The sequence below is a fragment of the Pangasianodon hypophthalmus genome, chromosome 8, assembly GCF_027358585.1.
Source record: "Pangasianodon hypophthalmus isolate fPanHyp1 chromosome 8, fPanHyp1.pri, whole genome shotgun sequence".
Taxonomy (NCBI): domain Eukaryota; kingdom Metazoa; phylum Chordata; class Actinopteri; order Siluriformes; family Pangasiidae; genus Pangasianodon; species Pangasianodon hypophthalmus.
In genome coordinates this window covers 19075310-19090570 of record NC_069717.1, presented here as the reverse complement: position 1 = coordinate 19090570, position 15261 = coordinate 19075310, and the positions used below count along the sequence as shown (strand labels likewise).

The 15261-nt window shown below is 38.1% G+C and overlaps 1 protein-coding gene across 3 annotated transcripts in view; it reads right to left on the bottom strand.

Moving 5' to 3' along the window:
* ralgps1 (Ral GEF with PH domain and SH3 binding motif 1) overlaps positions 1–15261 on the bottom strand; it is a 118856-nt gene that overhangs the window by 24029 nt on the left and 79566 nt on the right. For all 3 annotated transcript variants that reach the window (XM_026925137.3, XM_026925139.3, XM_026925138.3), the window contains exons 9-11: positions 10866–11003; positions 4448–4541; positions 579–646 (exon numbers count right to left, since the gene is read on the bottom strand). In XM_026925137.3, the coding sequence (XP_026780938.1) occupies positions 579–646; positions 4448–4541; positions 10866–11003 (300 nt within the window). The remainder of the gene's footprint in view (positions 1–578; positions 647–4447; positions 4542–10865; positions 11004–15261) is intronic.

Sequence of the window (15261 nt, the reverse complement as noted above, 5' to 3'; positions counted from 1 at the left end):
TTACAGAAGTGCTATGTAGTCTCTAATTTACACTGATGCAGAAAAAATTCACATGATGATAAAATCTGTTTGTGACATGTAATAACTGACAAGAAAACATCTCTTATAACTGGAACTGACACTCTACATCAGAGGCTACGCATTAACCATAACAAGCCCAGGGACAAACCAGCCCTAACCTCACATGATCTGAGGGTCACTGGACACTAACAGGAAGAGGAAACAAGGGCTTTTGAGAATCAGCTTAGTCAGAATAGGGGCTTTAAATCCCTTGGCCTGGTGAGCATTAGCTCATAGAGGAACTGAGTGGAGGTTTCTGCTGGAAAAAACTGTACTCTGGGACCATTCAGGTCAGTGATCTCTATTAGAGAATGTAATTCTTTCATAGTCCTTCCAGAAACCATCTGCAAAACCCTTCAACCCATGACGAGTTCCAGACACTGTCTAATCCACGGAGGATGCCATCTTTACCCAGAGGGAGCATACTCCCATTACATAAGACCATACAATCAGAGTGCATGATCTTCCAGATGAATACTGAAATCAGGGAAAATTAAATTTAAAAAACAGTTCAGTACCTCCAAGGTCTTCCTTGGAAGATACCAGACGAGGCGAATTGCTCCCAGGTTCAATCCTCAGAGACAACCTGCAGGGAATGAACATGAACAAAAATATGAAAAATATCACAGACACAACCAAGTTCTGTCAAAACTATTGTTTTAAAAAAAAAAAAAAAAAAAAAAAAAAAAAAAAAAAAAAAACAGCAAATTCAAATGCTGGTTAGCTTAAAAACCTACAATGTTGCCACTGCTGATTCATTCTCACACTGTACACTATGTAGTACTTTGTTTGATGTTTGGGACACAAAGGAGAAATGTAAAAAATGGGAAGAGGTGTGTTTAGTTCATTATAGATACTGTTTCTGCTGCTACGACACTTTTTTTTTTTGGAAATGGCTTGCGTCCAGGTCATACTCACGTATACTTAAAACCTGCTAAAAATGGAAGGTTACATATGTAGCCATGGTTCTACAAGTGAGTTTAAGCCCACCAGGGCATTATCCTCTGGAACTAGTGGAGTTTTCCTGTTGACCATGACCATGACCTCACGTGTGCAGCCTATAACAGGCACCTGCTACACCATTCTCACCAACCTGAGTGACCCATGTGGTGTGACAGTCCTTCACTAGGTCATAGAACCATGGTTACATGCTTTCTGTTCTACTGCCGTTTATTCCAGAACACCAGAGCAGTTTCCTCGAGCCTGTGCATGAAAGTCGTCATGAGGGTTTGTAACAGGTCCTGATGTAATAGCTTACCAGGCAGTAACAGACAGCACTCAAGAACGGTGCCAACGCCATGCTTTATTGAGACTCACTCAGTGTTGATATTATACTCTATTGTGGATAGTCTTACTGCACCTACTGTATTCACCACTTAGCACTGCCAAAGCAACATTTAGTCTGTAAAATCTTACTGATGTAAATGGTGTTGCAGCTTCACAAATACAATCTGCGTACATCCAGTACATTTACAGTGTAGCCTGACCCCTTGCATACATCTCAAACATCAACATCAGGTAGAATTATGATTTATCTGGCCATTCATCTGTGCAATATTTTATAAATTTTATATAACTTTTCGTTCTTCCGTCCTTTTCTTTCTTCCTGCACTTTAACTGTCTGTGAGCTGCTGTGATAAGTGAATTTCCCCACTGTGGGATCAATAAAGTTTATCTTATCTTCTCTTATCTTAGAATCAGCAACACTGGTTGCACAGTCTTCTAAATGTACTTTAGTGTCATCTGTAACAGTGATAGTGCTGGGAAGGCTTACATCCACTGCTGTCTGATCGTATCGGACTGGTAGGTATATTGCATTGAGACAGAAGTGTGCATCTATCCACATCCACAACTTGTTTGCCCAACTCAGTATCACTTGGGATTGTATGCCCCTTGGTGGTTGATGTAAAATACCACAGTGTTGTTGTTGGTCTGTACTACATTCGACCCAATTTGGGTGTTCCTGAAAATGTTACAATACTAGCCACACAGGTTTCGTTTTGAAGATGTCACTATGTTGATGTCAAGACTTGTTTTTCCATCTTCCTTTCACTTTCAGAGGAATCATCCGTGCTCCACAGCAATTCGAATGAGGAAATATGCATCCTTCAGATTTATGGTTACAAACCAATCATGTTTGTTCACCACAGCATACTTGGTATGCATAGCATATGAAACGACAGTCATTTTAAGAAGACATTTTAAAGAAGACATTAAGAAGAAGATGGTGCGGACTCTCTCTCCTTTTTCAGAATAAGAAAATATGTAGAAAAAACACCCAGGTCAGGCTTCTGGCCTGTGTATTATTTCTATTGGCTTTTGTTCTAGTAGTGACAGCACTTCAGTAGTCAGTATAGCCGATTAGCTTGGGTCTTGCACCTCTGTATGTAGACCCGTGTTTGGATGTGGCTGACGGAGAAACCATAAATGATACCTGTTGAACAGTGTGCTCAGTAGACACTGATCTGTTGTTACTGAGTTTCATTGCTCTAGTTGAAGAGGGGAGAACCATCCCACTATTGTGATGTCATGTGATTTTACTGATGCTGGGATCCCCTGGCAATTTCAGTAAATCATACTTTAGAGGCTTGATCACATGTTCTGGCAGCACTAAAGTGTTGCCATGACTCCCATAGCTTGAAGTGCTGTCTGTAAGATCTCATTGCATCTCTTCATGTGAATATTATGACCTTAAGGGACAGTAGCAAGAGTGCCAATGTATTGGTGATAAAACTTACACTCACCAAGATCAAAAATCAAAGGATTAGAGAGCTATAAGTGTCTTGAATTCACTTCCTCAACTCCTCGACAAGAAAAGAACAGGAACGAGGACAAGTGTGATGTAGAATGTGCCTTTTCTAGGTTGCACATGTGAGGTCATGGTCACAGGGTGATGATCTTTGTACTCAGCAAGAAAATGAGCACACAGGAAATCTCCATTACCACCCTGGCAATCCGTAATCGGAAGTAGAACTGCATTTATTTTAAAGTTATTCTATAAGTTAATTAGTCCTGTGGAAAAAAATGGAAAAGCAATATGGGTTTAAGAAGTGTGACCCTGTGTATGAAGTGATGGAGAAACCAGTGTGCAGACCTTGCCATGTAAGCATGAATGAGGCCAGATGATGTCATTCCTTCTGTCAAATGCTAAATCCCACCACCCCCATGTGCAGCCACATGTGCAATAGTTCATTCTCCTTCACTCTCCTCAATGACTTTTCTCCTCGATTCATATTTTCAATATTTGTTGATGAGTATCTATTTATAATAATAAATGTTTTCACTCTGTCTAATGGAAAAGTTAGCTAACTTCAAAGATAAGAGATACAACATTTACATCTTGACAAATAAATTGGATATGTCCAGAGTGGATTGGCCATAAAAAATCCTATTTTAAAGGGATGATCTCATCACATGTAAGTTGGGCTTCGAAAGAAATCTACATCATATTGAACAATGCACATACAAAAATTTGGAAAAATTAATCTGGTCAAGAGAAAAATAATCTCACTTTCTGCAAGGAAAAACATGAGACTCAAATAAATACATTAGTATATCTGTAATTATAACCTTCACACATAAGCTTCAATAAAATACCATAAAAATCTGAAAATAACAGGGTTGAGCTGAAGTCTGGCATATCCAAGCAAACAAAAATCTATTTTTTTATGAAAAGTTCTGTCACACTGTAAGGAGACTGAAACCCTCTGAGCAACAAAGCTGCTCAGAATGGATCACACAGTACTGTCATACAGGATGAAATAATGATTATTATTTTGTACTGCGGAGAGGAAGTTGGGAAACCCATTGCTGGAGATCACGTCATCTTATGAAACCATCACTGTGTGCTTCTTTATGGTACAAGCAGGCACAATCTCTATATATTTGTATACCTGGATTGAGTCACCTCTTAACTATGACAGTATGGGGGTTTAAAGCACTGAAATATTCAGAAAAGAGAGCTAAAAAGTAAAATGACTGTATAATGGTAAAAGGAAAAAAGAATCACAAAATATAACAGGGGGATAATGTATTACAACCTGTATAGCAGTGACCGGTAATACAGAGGAGTTTGTTTAAAGTATCAGGCATGTGGCCAAGTGAAATGAAGCCTAAACCCACATACACCACATGCTTTACGAATCCAGCAGCAAATTTCACTTACGGGTACAGACATAATGAAGTCATTTCTGACCATAGAAAATTATAGAACAGATTTACTTTAATGTTTAAATGAGATATGCAGAATAAAAATGTTCTAAATCTTTTTGTTACTGGTTTCCGATCCTCTATCCAGCTATTCCTTACTTAGAAGGGTAATTTCTCACAAAAGAACTTTTGTGAGAAAACTTTTTAAGAAAATAATAATTTAAAAAAAAAAACATACGTGTAATTATCATCCTCCACAAATTTTTGCAGTTCCTCAATGTAGCGCACTGACATCAGGTACTTCTGTACATGTGGTAACGTCAGCAAGTGATCTGCCAAAGGGGGAAAAAAAACAGTGTGTACATGTTACATTTAATAGTATTCAAATTACATAAATTATATGACAGTTTCCTACAAATCTACATGGACTGAGCATCCACAGTTTTGCAATAAAGAAACACTTAGATCAGTGTGGAATGAAAACACTAAATGCTACAGCTTCAGGTATGTTGCTGCCTAATTGTTTAATTAAGCTACTTGTTCATATAAAAATAACATATAAAAATAGTTATGTAGTCAAATTTGACATTTTCAAGTCAGAATATATATATATATATATGTATATGTATATATATAAAATTAACATTAGCTTTTTATTGTAGACTTTTATATGTTGTCTGTTGAAGTGTTGAGTTACATCTAGGGCAGACACGTACTAGCTAATCCCCCTTGCCACAGAACGATCTAGATTTGATTACTTTCAAATAACTGACTTCAATATTTACTGTAATACTGCCAGTTGTCATTAGTTATGCTGCTTAAGTTGGTATTCTGACAATGAACGTTTTATAATTTTTAAAAATTCTACACACTCCTGTTAAACTGGCAGGTTTTTGTGAAGTAAAAGAATGACACTAAGATAAATCATGACAGATCTTTCCTCAGCTTTAATGTGCAATTGCAAAGTATACAAATAAAGTGAAAAACAATCAGAAACCTTTACAGAGGGGAAAAAAGAAAAAACTTACAATAACCTGGCTGCAAAAGTGTGCATACCCCTAAAATAATACTTTGTGGAAGCACCTTTTGATTTTATTACACCACTCAGTCTTTTTGGGTCAGCATGGCACATCTTGACTTGGCAATATTTTCCCACTCTTTCTTCCAGAAACATTCTATTCCACCAAACTGTAAAGGCATCTCCTGTGCACAGCCCGCTTCAGGTCACCCCACAGATTTTTAGTTGGGTTCAGGTCTGCGCTCTGGCTCGGTCATTCAAAAAAAATCGCCCTTTTGGTTAAGCCATTCCTTTGTTGATTTGGATGTATGCTTTGGGTCACTGCTGTACAGAAAGGTGAAATTCAGGCTTTGTCAGCTCTTTACAGACCATGGCTTCAGCAGTCAGATGAAACCAAGAAGATGTCAAGAAAATCCTACAGAGACAGCTGGTCTTTATTTGGAGTTAATCAGAATAATTTCATTGATGACGGCTGTATGAGAATTACTTTTGAACATGAGATTGAATGTGATTGGTTCATTCTGAACACAGCCACAGCCCCAATTATGGTTACATGCTAGAAAAGAAAGGCAAAATAAATTTAGCTTCCAAGCATCTTAGCATTTTTTCCCCTTGTGTTTCGGTTAATTAGCACATATTGTAAGACAAAGAACCTTTAGTATATAGAACCTTTCTCCTAAGAGTGTTGAGTAGACTGCTTATATTTTTGTTGTAAGAAACCAAGATGTAATGTATACAAATTAGAATCAAATGTATCAAATTCAGTCTGATTCTGATAAAGGTGAGCAAGTACAATAGTGATGTGGGGTTGAGATTTTTTTTCCCTTGATGAACAGGTAAGATATTTTAGTTAGTTTAGTTAATTGTAGCTAATATTAGTTATGAAGCTGTTTTAGGTAGATAGTTTTAGCTGGCTTGGTCATGGTGAGTGTTTGGCTGTTTTGGATCTTTTCTTTTAATTTATTTAATAATCAAAAAGGGATTATAATACGATCACTGATAATGTTATATTAATAAAAATAGAAATTGTAGATTGAATAATACCTTTATATAGTTATATATGTTTACATCTATACTGTATATAAGTGTGCAAACATAGGTACACCAAAATTTTATATTTTGCTTAAAAAGCAAAGGCAGGGAAAGAAAGGGGAAGATGGGATTGGAGCGATCCAATGCCTTTCAGATGGTATGGTCACATTTGACCACACAATCTTCTCAGAGCATTATCAACATAGCTGGAGTGAGACATTATGTATTACTTCCTCCCTCATTTTTTTTAAATTGGTCAAAGGGCTTGAACTTTCTTAATTTAAATAAATGGTATATAGTTGAGGCCATGTGTAAACTAATTTTTAAACCCTGATTCCAGATATATTGCATAGATATGATCAAAGTTAGAGCTGAAGGAGAATTTGCAAAGTAATATGTTTTCTGTATGTTATCTGTAGTCTTCTTTCCAAATTTGAATAATCCAGATGTTTATTTTTTTAAATGTCAATTACAACATTTGAAAATTTGATTCTGGAATAGGAATCTTCTGTAAATAATAGTTTTGGGAAGATGTTCATATGTACAGTTTCATTTCATCCAGACAGAGGTAATGTTAGCCAACAGGTTAAATCTTTTTTGGCATGGTATATATAGAAGGGGGGTAGGATCTATTTAATAAGTATTTAATGCCCTCTATTGGCCATTTGTAGATACTATCAATTGGAATTTGATGGATTTTTTAATGTCATTTGCTTCAGATTTATTTTCCAGTACAGTAGCCAAGTTGTTCAACTTTGGTCTTCTGAGCGTGGTTGTGTATACTGGGTGTGGAAATAAATAAATAAATAAATAAAGCAACAGTTGAGACAGGCCTGGCAGACATCCACAATACTGGAAAACTTAACCAGCCAAACAGACAGTCAGGGAAAAGCCAGCTAATATTAGTTTATAGAAACACAACAGAAAGCAACATATGAATGCTGCAAGCAACCAGTTTCCAAGGTTGGTTCATGCCTGGCAGTCAGCCCAGACAAGCCAAGACAGGCAAACAGACCAACACACACCATTAGCAAACTAGCTGGCTAGCTAAATCAAATTTCCAAATGGGCTGCATTAGCTATTAATTACACAAGGAAAAGCTTGCTGGCTAGCCTTCTGGGTATCTAGCTAATAAGCAAAAAGGAAAGAATCCTTACTGCTGAACGTCACTGTCAAATACCTTTTTCCGTGGATATCTTCTTATTGTAATTCTGGCTCTGTCATTTTTTTTCTTGCTCCTTTCTTGCTTGCTGGACATCTACAGTCTCCTCTGAAAGTATTGTAATGATAAGGCCAATTCTTTCGTTTTTGCTATACACTGAAGATATCTGAGTTTGAGATCAAAAAATGAATATGAGATGATGGATCAGAACTTCAGTTTTCATTTTCTGATTTTTACATCTAGATGCATTAAACAACTCAGAACAACTTGTATTAAAACAACTTTTTGAAGTGATCAAAAATATTGGAACATGTGACTGTTTCTTGTTGCCCAGGTGTGTCCTGTTTGATTGATTATTTGAACAACTAATAGCTCTGAATGTCTGCTCTTTGAGCCCTGGGTTTCGTCTGTGAAGACTGCATTTCTTCTTTAAAAGGATAAACCAACATGAAGACCAGAGAGCTGTCTATGAGAGAAAAGCAAGCTATTTTGAAGCTGTGAAAAGTGGCAAAATAGATCAGAGCCATTGCATAAGCATTGAGCATAGCCAATACAACAATTTGGAATGTCCTAAAAAAGAAAAAAAAAAAACAAACAAAAAAAAAAAACACTGGTATACTAACAATCTGACTTGGAACAGATCAGCCAAGGAAAACAACAGCAACTGATGACAGAAATGTTATGAGAGCTGTGAAGTAAAACCCAAAAACAACAATCAGTGACATAACCAACAAACTCTAAAGGCCAGGGGTGAAGGTATCACAATCCACTTTTCAAAAATTTCTGGAACCAAGATTAACCTCTACCAAAGTGACCGAAAGGCCAAAGTGTGGAGAAAGAAAGGATCTTCTCATGATCCAAAACATACAAGCTCATGGGTCAAGCACAGCAGAGGTAGTGTCATGGCTTGTGTTTGCATCGCCGCTTCTCTCGAAGCTCACTAGTCTGTATTGATGATGTAACTCAGGATGGTAGCAGCAGAATGAATTCAGAAGTCTACAGAAACATTCTTCTGCCAATTTACAGAGAAATGCATCCAATCTAATTAGGAGGAACTTCATCATGCAGCAAGACAATGACCCAAAACACACTGCCAACACAACAAAGGACTTCATCCGGGGGAAAAAGTGGAAGTTTTTAGACTGGCCAAGTCAATCACCAGACCTTATCCCAATTGAGCATGCATTTCACCTTCTGATGAGGAGACTGATGAGGAGACTGAAGGGAGAACCCCCTTCAGTGTTATTTACTTTAAGACTATTTGTTCCAATACTTTTGCTCTGAAACGTTTGCATTGAAATTCTTATGTATCATCTCATATTCATCTTTTGATCTCAAATCCAAATGTCTTCAGTGTATAGCAAAAACAAAAGAATTGGCCTTGCTGTTCCAATGATTTCGGAGGGGACTGTAGATGTTTGTTAGTTTGTTTATTGTTTGTTTGTTTGAAAGCTAGTGGTATTGTTTGTTTGTTTGATATCTAGTGGTATATGGCTTTTGTAATTAAGGTAATGGCGTGATCACATACAATGTGTCCAAGGAAAAAACAGCTAATCCAACTCGAAAGCTTTAACTTGGGGTTAATAGTTTTTGATTGTTTAAATTTTTTTCTTTTCTCTCCACTGGTTTATTACTGGTACATACTTTATTAGGAGCCTGTATGTGCTTTCTGAACATCCCATTCCAGATTTAGTCCCCCTTTGCTGTTAACCTCCACTCTCCTGGGAAGGCGTTCCACTAGATTTTGGAGTGTTGTTGTGGGGATTTGTCCATTCAGCCACAAGAGAGTTTAGGCACTGATGTCGGGTGAGGAGATCTGGTGCTCAGTCAGTATTTCAGTTCAGTGGGGTTGAGATCAGGACTCTGCAGACCACTTGAGCTCTTACACATCAACCTTGGCAAACCATGTCTATATGGACTTCGCTTAGTGCACGAGGCATTGTCATGCTGCATCATGTTTGGGCCCATTAGTTCCGGGGAAAGGAAATGGTAATACTAAGGCATACAAAGACATCCTATTTAATTGTGTTCTTCCAACTTTGTGGCGAGAGTTTGGGGAAGAACCACATATGGTTGTGATGGGCAGGTGTCCACATACTTTTGGCCAGTGAATATAGCCTTGAACATTAACAAATAGCCCATAATACTGAAGTGGATAAATATCTGTACAGTTTGCAAAATTATTTACAGTTAAAAATTTTTTAGAATTGTGATTGCAAAAGTAATCATTGCTGTGAAACCAGTTCTGGTGCAACCAGTTGCCATCAGAAGTGACATATTTAGTTGAGTTGCGTACCCCTGTGTGCAATTAAAGTGTCACACCCCTGTGTGCAATTAAAGTGTCACATGAATTCCACATAAATAAACCTGTTCCTGGAATGCTCCAGAGTATGTTAGAGAACATATCTTAACAAACAGGATAGAACTATCAAAACAAGTCCAAGACAATGTTCTAGAAAATTATCTGGTAGGGATTAATTATTAAAAATACCCCAGGATGTTCAACTTCTTTGAACATCCTGTGGCGCACCATTAAATCCATTATAAAAAAAACTGAAAGAATATGGCACAACCATGACTGTTCACAGGACAACCATAACTCAGACACTTCACAAAGCTGCGCTTTGGAAAACCAGCAAGGAAAAATCCATTATTGAAAAAAGCCATATGAAATACTTTCTGGGAGACTCTCCAGGTCCTGAAATCTTTTGTGGGGAATGGGGCAGAGGTTCACCTTGCAACAGGACAACGCCTCTAAGAATACTGCTAAAGCTACACTGGAGTAGTTCCAATGCAAAACCTGAATGTGTTGGAATGGCCTAGACCTCAAACTGATCTGTGCCAGAATCTGTGGCAAAGATACAGACTGAAAATTGCTGTTCATTAACGGTCTTCATCCAATCTGACAAAGCTTGAGGATTTTTTCCAAGAAGAATGGACAAAAAATTTCATGATCCAGATGTGCAAAGCTGATAGAGACATATCCCAGAAGACTTACAGCTGTAATTGCAGTCAAATATGGTTCTACCCCATATTGACCCAGAGGGATAAACACTAACGCAGCCAACAAATTTTACTATTTTTCTTTAACTAACATTTATTTCACAATAATGTCAGATGTTAGACATACTGTCCAAATGAAAATTCCAAGTCCATTTTAATTCCAGGTTGTAACACTACAAAATGTGTTCAAGGGGACTGAATACGTATGCAAGGCACTGCAGATAAAGAGAAGTTAAATGTTTGTTAAACGAACAACATTATAAAATGTTGCCTAGAATCAGCAAAGGAAAATAAATCACGTAATTTTTTTCCTTCTTTTTACTTAATGGTTACTCAGTGCTTCCCTTCTGCTGGCAATACTGATAGTCTATTGTGATCCATCACAGTTGATTCTTATCTATAAAACACAGAATAAAATGTCATAATGTGTATGTGACTGACCGTAGTTACAGGACACCTGAAGGTCAGAGATGACCCGGAGAAGATTGTTCATCTGATTGGTCCTCTGCTCAGTCTCTATGATGCTGTCGGTGGCTGGGTAGGCAGAGTCAATATAGGTCATATCAAACAAATAAATTCCTGAAAAATAAGAAGACAGGAAAACTTAAACAACAGTGTACATCTTATCTTTAAACATTATGTAAATTTAGATATGAATAATCCTTGGTACATAACATGAGACATTGCCGCTGTAAAAAAAAAATATCTCATGGCATCCTGTCATTAGTTACTACTCTAGTCATTATAGGAACAAATGTTACAAATGTATATACTTTCATGTTTGCAGATTTAAAGAGTCTCCTAATTACTAACAAACTAGCACACTGAAACAAAACCTGACTCAGTTCTTAATACGAGTGTGACATGGCCAGTCTCTAACAGGTTTAAAGACATATTTAATAATTCCCAAACCCAGAAAACTAGTTTTTTTTTGTTTCAATATCCATGCCAAATGTGGGGTTTCAGAAGAAGGGAAAGGCAACCTAGGATGCAGGAGAGTGGTGGCTGAGAGTCTGTTTGTTTGTGCCCTTTTCTGCTTCTACGGTATGGGATCACCTCTGTAATTAAAAGCAAGAGATAACATGCCCCTTAAGGTGTAGAATTACTGACACTGGAAGTGGGAAATGGTATTGTGTAGGATGTGTCCATAAACAGGACAGGACTGGTTTATAGTCTGGTGTGAGACACAGGTTGTCAGACAACAAGCTGCATTTTCACCTTTATTATTATGCAATTATTATGAGGCTAATTAGTCTGATTCTATGGGAAGGGGCAAATGAGACACTCATTATTGTCAAAGTCAAAATGTTCTCTCCTGTATCCAAGTTTTGTATCCAGACATGCCTACTAACTTACTTATGTGGCCTTATGTGACCCTAGTCATGTTAGCTAAGGAGCATGGCATAGAGCCCAAGCATGTTCTAGAACATGGTATAAAACAAGCAGTTTTAATGCTTTCAACATAGTGTTTAGACTGTGGTACAACAAAATCTTTCATGACTGGTGCGTGCTGAAGAGCACATTTGGTGCTATGAGCTACATGTCAGCATTCAGTCCAGTCCAGGTTGCCACCATTTTTTGAGCCTTAGTAGCAATGCCTGTGAGCTTTTAAAAGCTAATTATGATTCAGTTCTGGATACTGCCAAAGACATCATGGCTCAACTGTCGATTCACTGTCAGAGTGGAAATGTCTCCCAACTATGGCTGCAAACAGAGTCCCCATGCTCCTCGTGATGCAGAACCGGGATGGCGAATCAGCTCTCGAGCTTTAAGATGGACTCTGCTGAAAAGTGAGAGCTTCTGCTCCATATGGCAGGATCAACAATTTCTGTTGTGCCACACCTGGCACCAGGCCATCTACATGCCTAGAAAGAGACTCTGATCCAAACTGAAGACTGCTTCTCTAAGATGGTCCATGCTGAGGCAGCGACACAAGGCTGTTGGTCTTCCTCGGCTTCCAGGGAGCTTAGACACTGGCTGCACAAGCATGAATCCTGAAGCATGGCTTGTTAATCACTTGGAGCTGAAACTGCATATAGTGGAAACCAGCTAACTTGGTGGCTAACCACAAGCAGCACATGTTACTTTGGGGGGGAAAAACAGTCAGATATGCTAAATGATTGAAACCTAGTCTTTGCAGGGGATGTAGAACCTATGGTATGAATTGCTAAGGCAGAAAAACAACAGTGGGGAGAAAAAAGGTGTTAGTGGAGAAAACTCCGCTCTAGCACCATGTTAGCAATCCAGCTGATGTAGCAAGCTAGCTAGGAGCAGCATCTCAACATGCTAGCAATGCTTAGATACAGGCCTGCTGGTCATTAAGATGATGCAGTGCTGGACAGCTGGGACTGAGGGACTGAGCCAACGTGTTCAGGGCCCCACTTGATGGAGATAAGAGGAATGGAGGGAAGCCCAACTCAAGCCCCTGTATGCATGTTAGCTGAGTCTAGCCAACTTCACGAGATCAGTGGTGGAGAGCGTGGTATGGAGAGGGAGAACTATTTACAGGTTAGCAGGTTGCCAGATGGCAGGAAACGTGAAAATCTCAGAGTGCCAGAGTGCCAACCTCTCAGTCCTTACTGAGGGACTGAGAGGTGAGCACTGTACTGAGCAACAGAAGAGTTTGTAGTTTACTCGTGGATGATTCAAACTAACGAGGGAACCCAACTCAAGATAGTAGCCAAAGACCTCCGAATGGCAGCCTGGAGAGATGATAGGAGATGAAAGGAGATGATAGGGGAGGATATAAATCTAAGCTGTTATGCCGATATTGCCAAGGTGTACATGAGCTCCGACATGTGTATAAGGTCAGAAGAAGAAAGTGATGGCTATATGACTATGGTATTTATATCAAATACTACGTCATCTGGTCACTTTGGGACCTTGTTGGAAGGTCTTGGCCTGCATTCCCACAAGCACAAGAGGGTATCCAGGTGATTCTTAATGCCCCTGGCAATTAGGAGGGGTGAAATATAATCATGCTGATAACACATCATACCTTCAGGGAAAAAAATGTCTGCCTTCCTGTTTTCTAATACAGTAACTTAAAATATGTCGATAGTGAAGTTTTTAACACTTGGCCACTGAATTAATAAGGGATCAAATGTCAAGGAGAGCAGCTAATATAGAATACAGTTGTAAACTAATGGTTGACATTTAAGTTGTCCTTTAAGGTTACAGAAATAGACGAGTGTGCGTGTGTGTGTGTGTGTGTTTGTGTGGCAGTGGGTGGGTGGTAGGGAGGTCAGAGGATGACTCCATGCTCTATAAAAAGCTCTTACAGATCAATTACATAAATATTTCTTTTCAGAGTGAAAAGAAGAATAGGACCACACATGAAATATAGACATAAAATTTTCATCATCCTATAAAAACTAAGTTTTCAATTCAACTAAGTGGAAAAGTGCATGCAAGCAGTTCAGCATGTATTGTATGGAAAAAGTTGAGAGTACATGACTGTTACTAGTGCCTGGTTGACTCACAGGAAAGAGTGTAAACAAATCCTTAGACATATTTGTGTCATTAAGTAAATCACTGAAAAATACTTCGACTGTATGCCAGGAGTGAAATGTGACAGAAGTTTATAACACATAACTGCTGACAATAGTTTTACACACTAGAAAAGCATTTCAGGCCGGTTTGATTTATTAAAGTGGTTAGCCAACAAATGAGTCACAAAGAATCAGGCTTGTTCCTGGTGACATAACTTGAAAAACATCGCCCGACACACCCACTCACACACAGAATCAAAAAACACACTGAGGGTTATGAAACAAAGTAAAATAAATGGATGGTCTTTATGGAAGTGAGTGTACCGATGACCCATGGAGTAGGAAAGAGAGTACATTTACTGACCTGAAGGCTTATGCCACTACAAATATACAACATATATTTACCCTTAAGTCTTATCAAAGCAAACTAACTATAAATACATTTAAACTGGACCAAACTTTAAGGTAAAATAAATGGAAAGATTAATTACTGTCCATTTCCTCATACAGAAATGCTTAGAGTAGAGGGTCTTACAACAGAGTTGTGTTAAATTTCTCTGGCAAAAGTAGCTTGGATCTTAAGACATGTCTTAAAAAGCCTAGTGACTGATGTCCATCAGCTGTGATGTATTAATAACAATCTGAGTAATCTGATCACATGTGACTGCTTTGCATCCAGACACGGATGGAAATGACACTTGGCAATAAATGTTCAGAAGCCCAGTTATAAATTTAGAATGTATAAATAAGGGCGACATTTCATATAAACATTTACCATGCAGTGAAACATATCCCTTGAAAATCAACAAATACTAATTTGGTGGAGACAAATATCGATTTTTGTTCATAATTAATTTGATCAACAGAAACAGATCTGAATTGCTAAATTTGGTACCTGAACGGTTGGCCTTGATGTTTGTATTGTTTGTGCTTAATAAGCTCAAAGCTGCAAGTTGGAATCATCAGGACCACTGCAGTATAATGTTAAAGGCCTATGTGTTGAAGAAGAAAACATACCAAAACCTCACTCAGAGCAATGGTGGAAAACTTGTGCACCATTTTATTCATGATCAATAATAGAATAGTTTAATATTAACATAAGGCACAAAAACTGGAGGAATATTGCACAAGTTTAGAAAAGGAATCCAGGCTGCTTAAAGACAATGTTAAATGTGCTTTATATACTAATACATTTAAAAGGATGACAGAAAAAAGTGAGAAAAGAGAGTGAGAAGGAAGTGTTTTTAAAGCTCTGGTAGATCCACATTGTGGTACTGTTCAATCACCAGCAGCTAACATGGGTTAGGAGTAACAATGTTATGTTAATGAATGTTGCTCATAAAGTA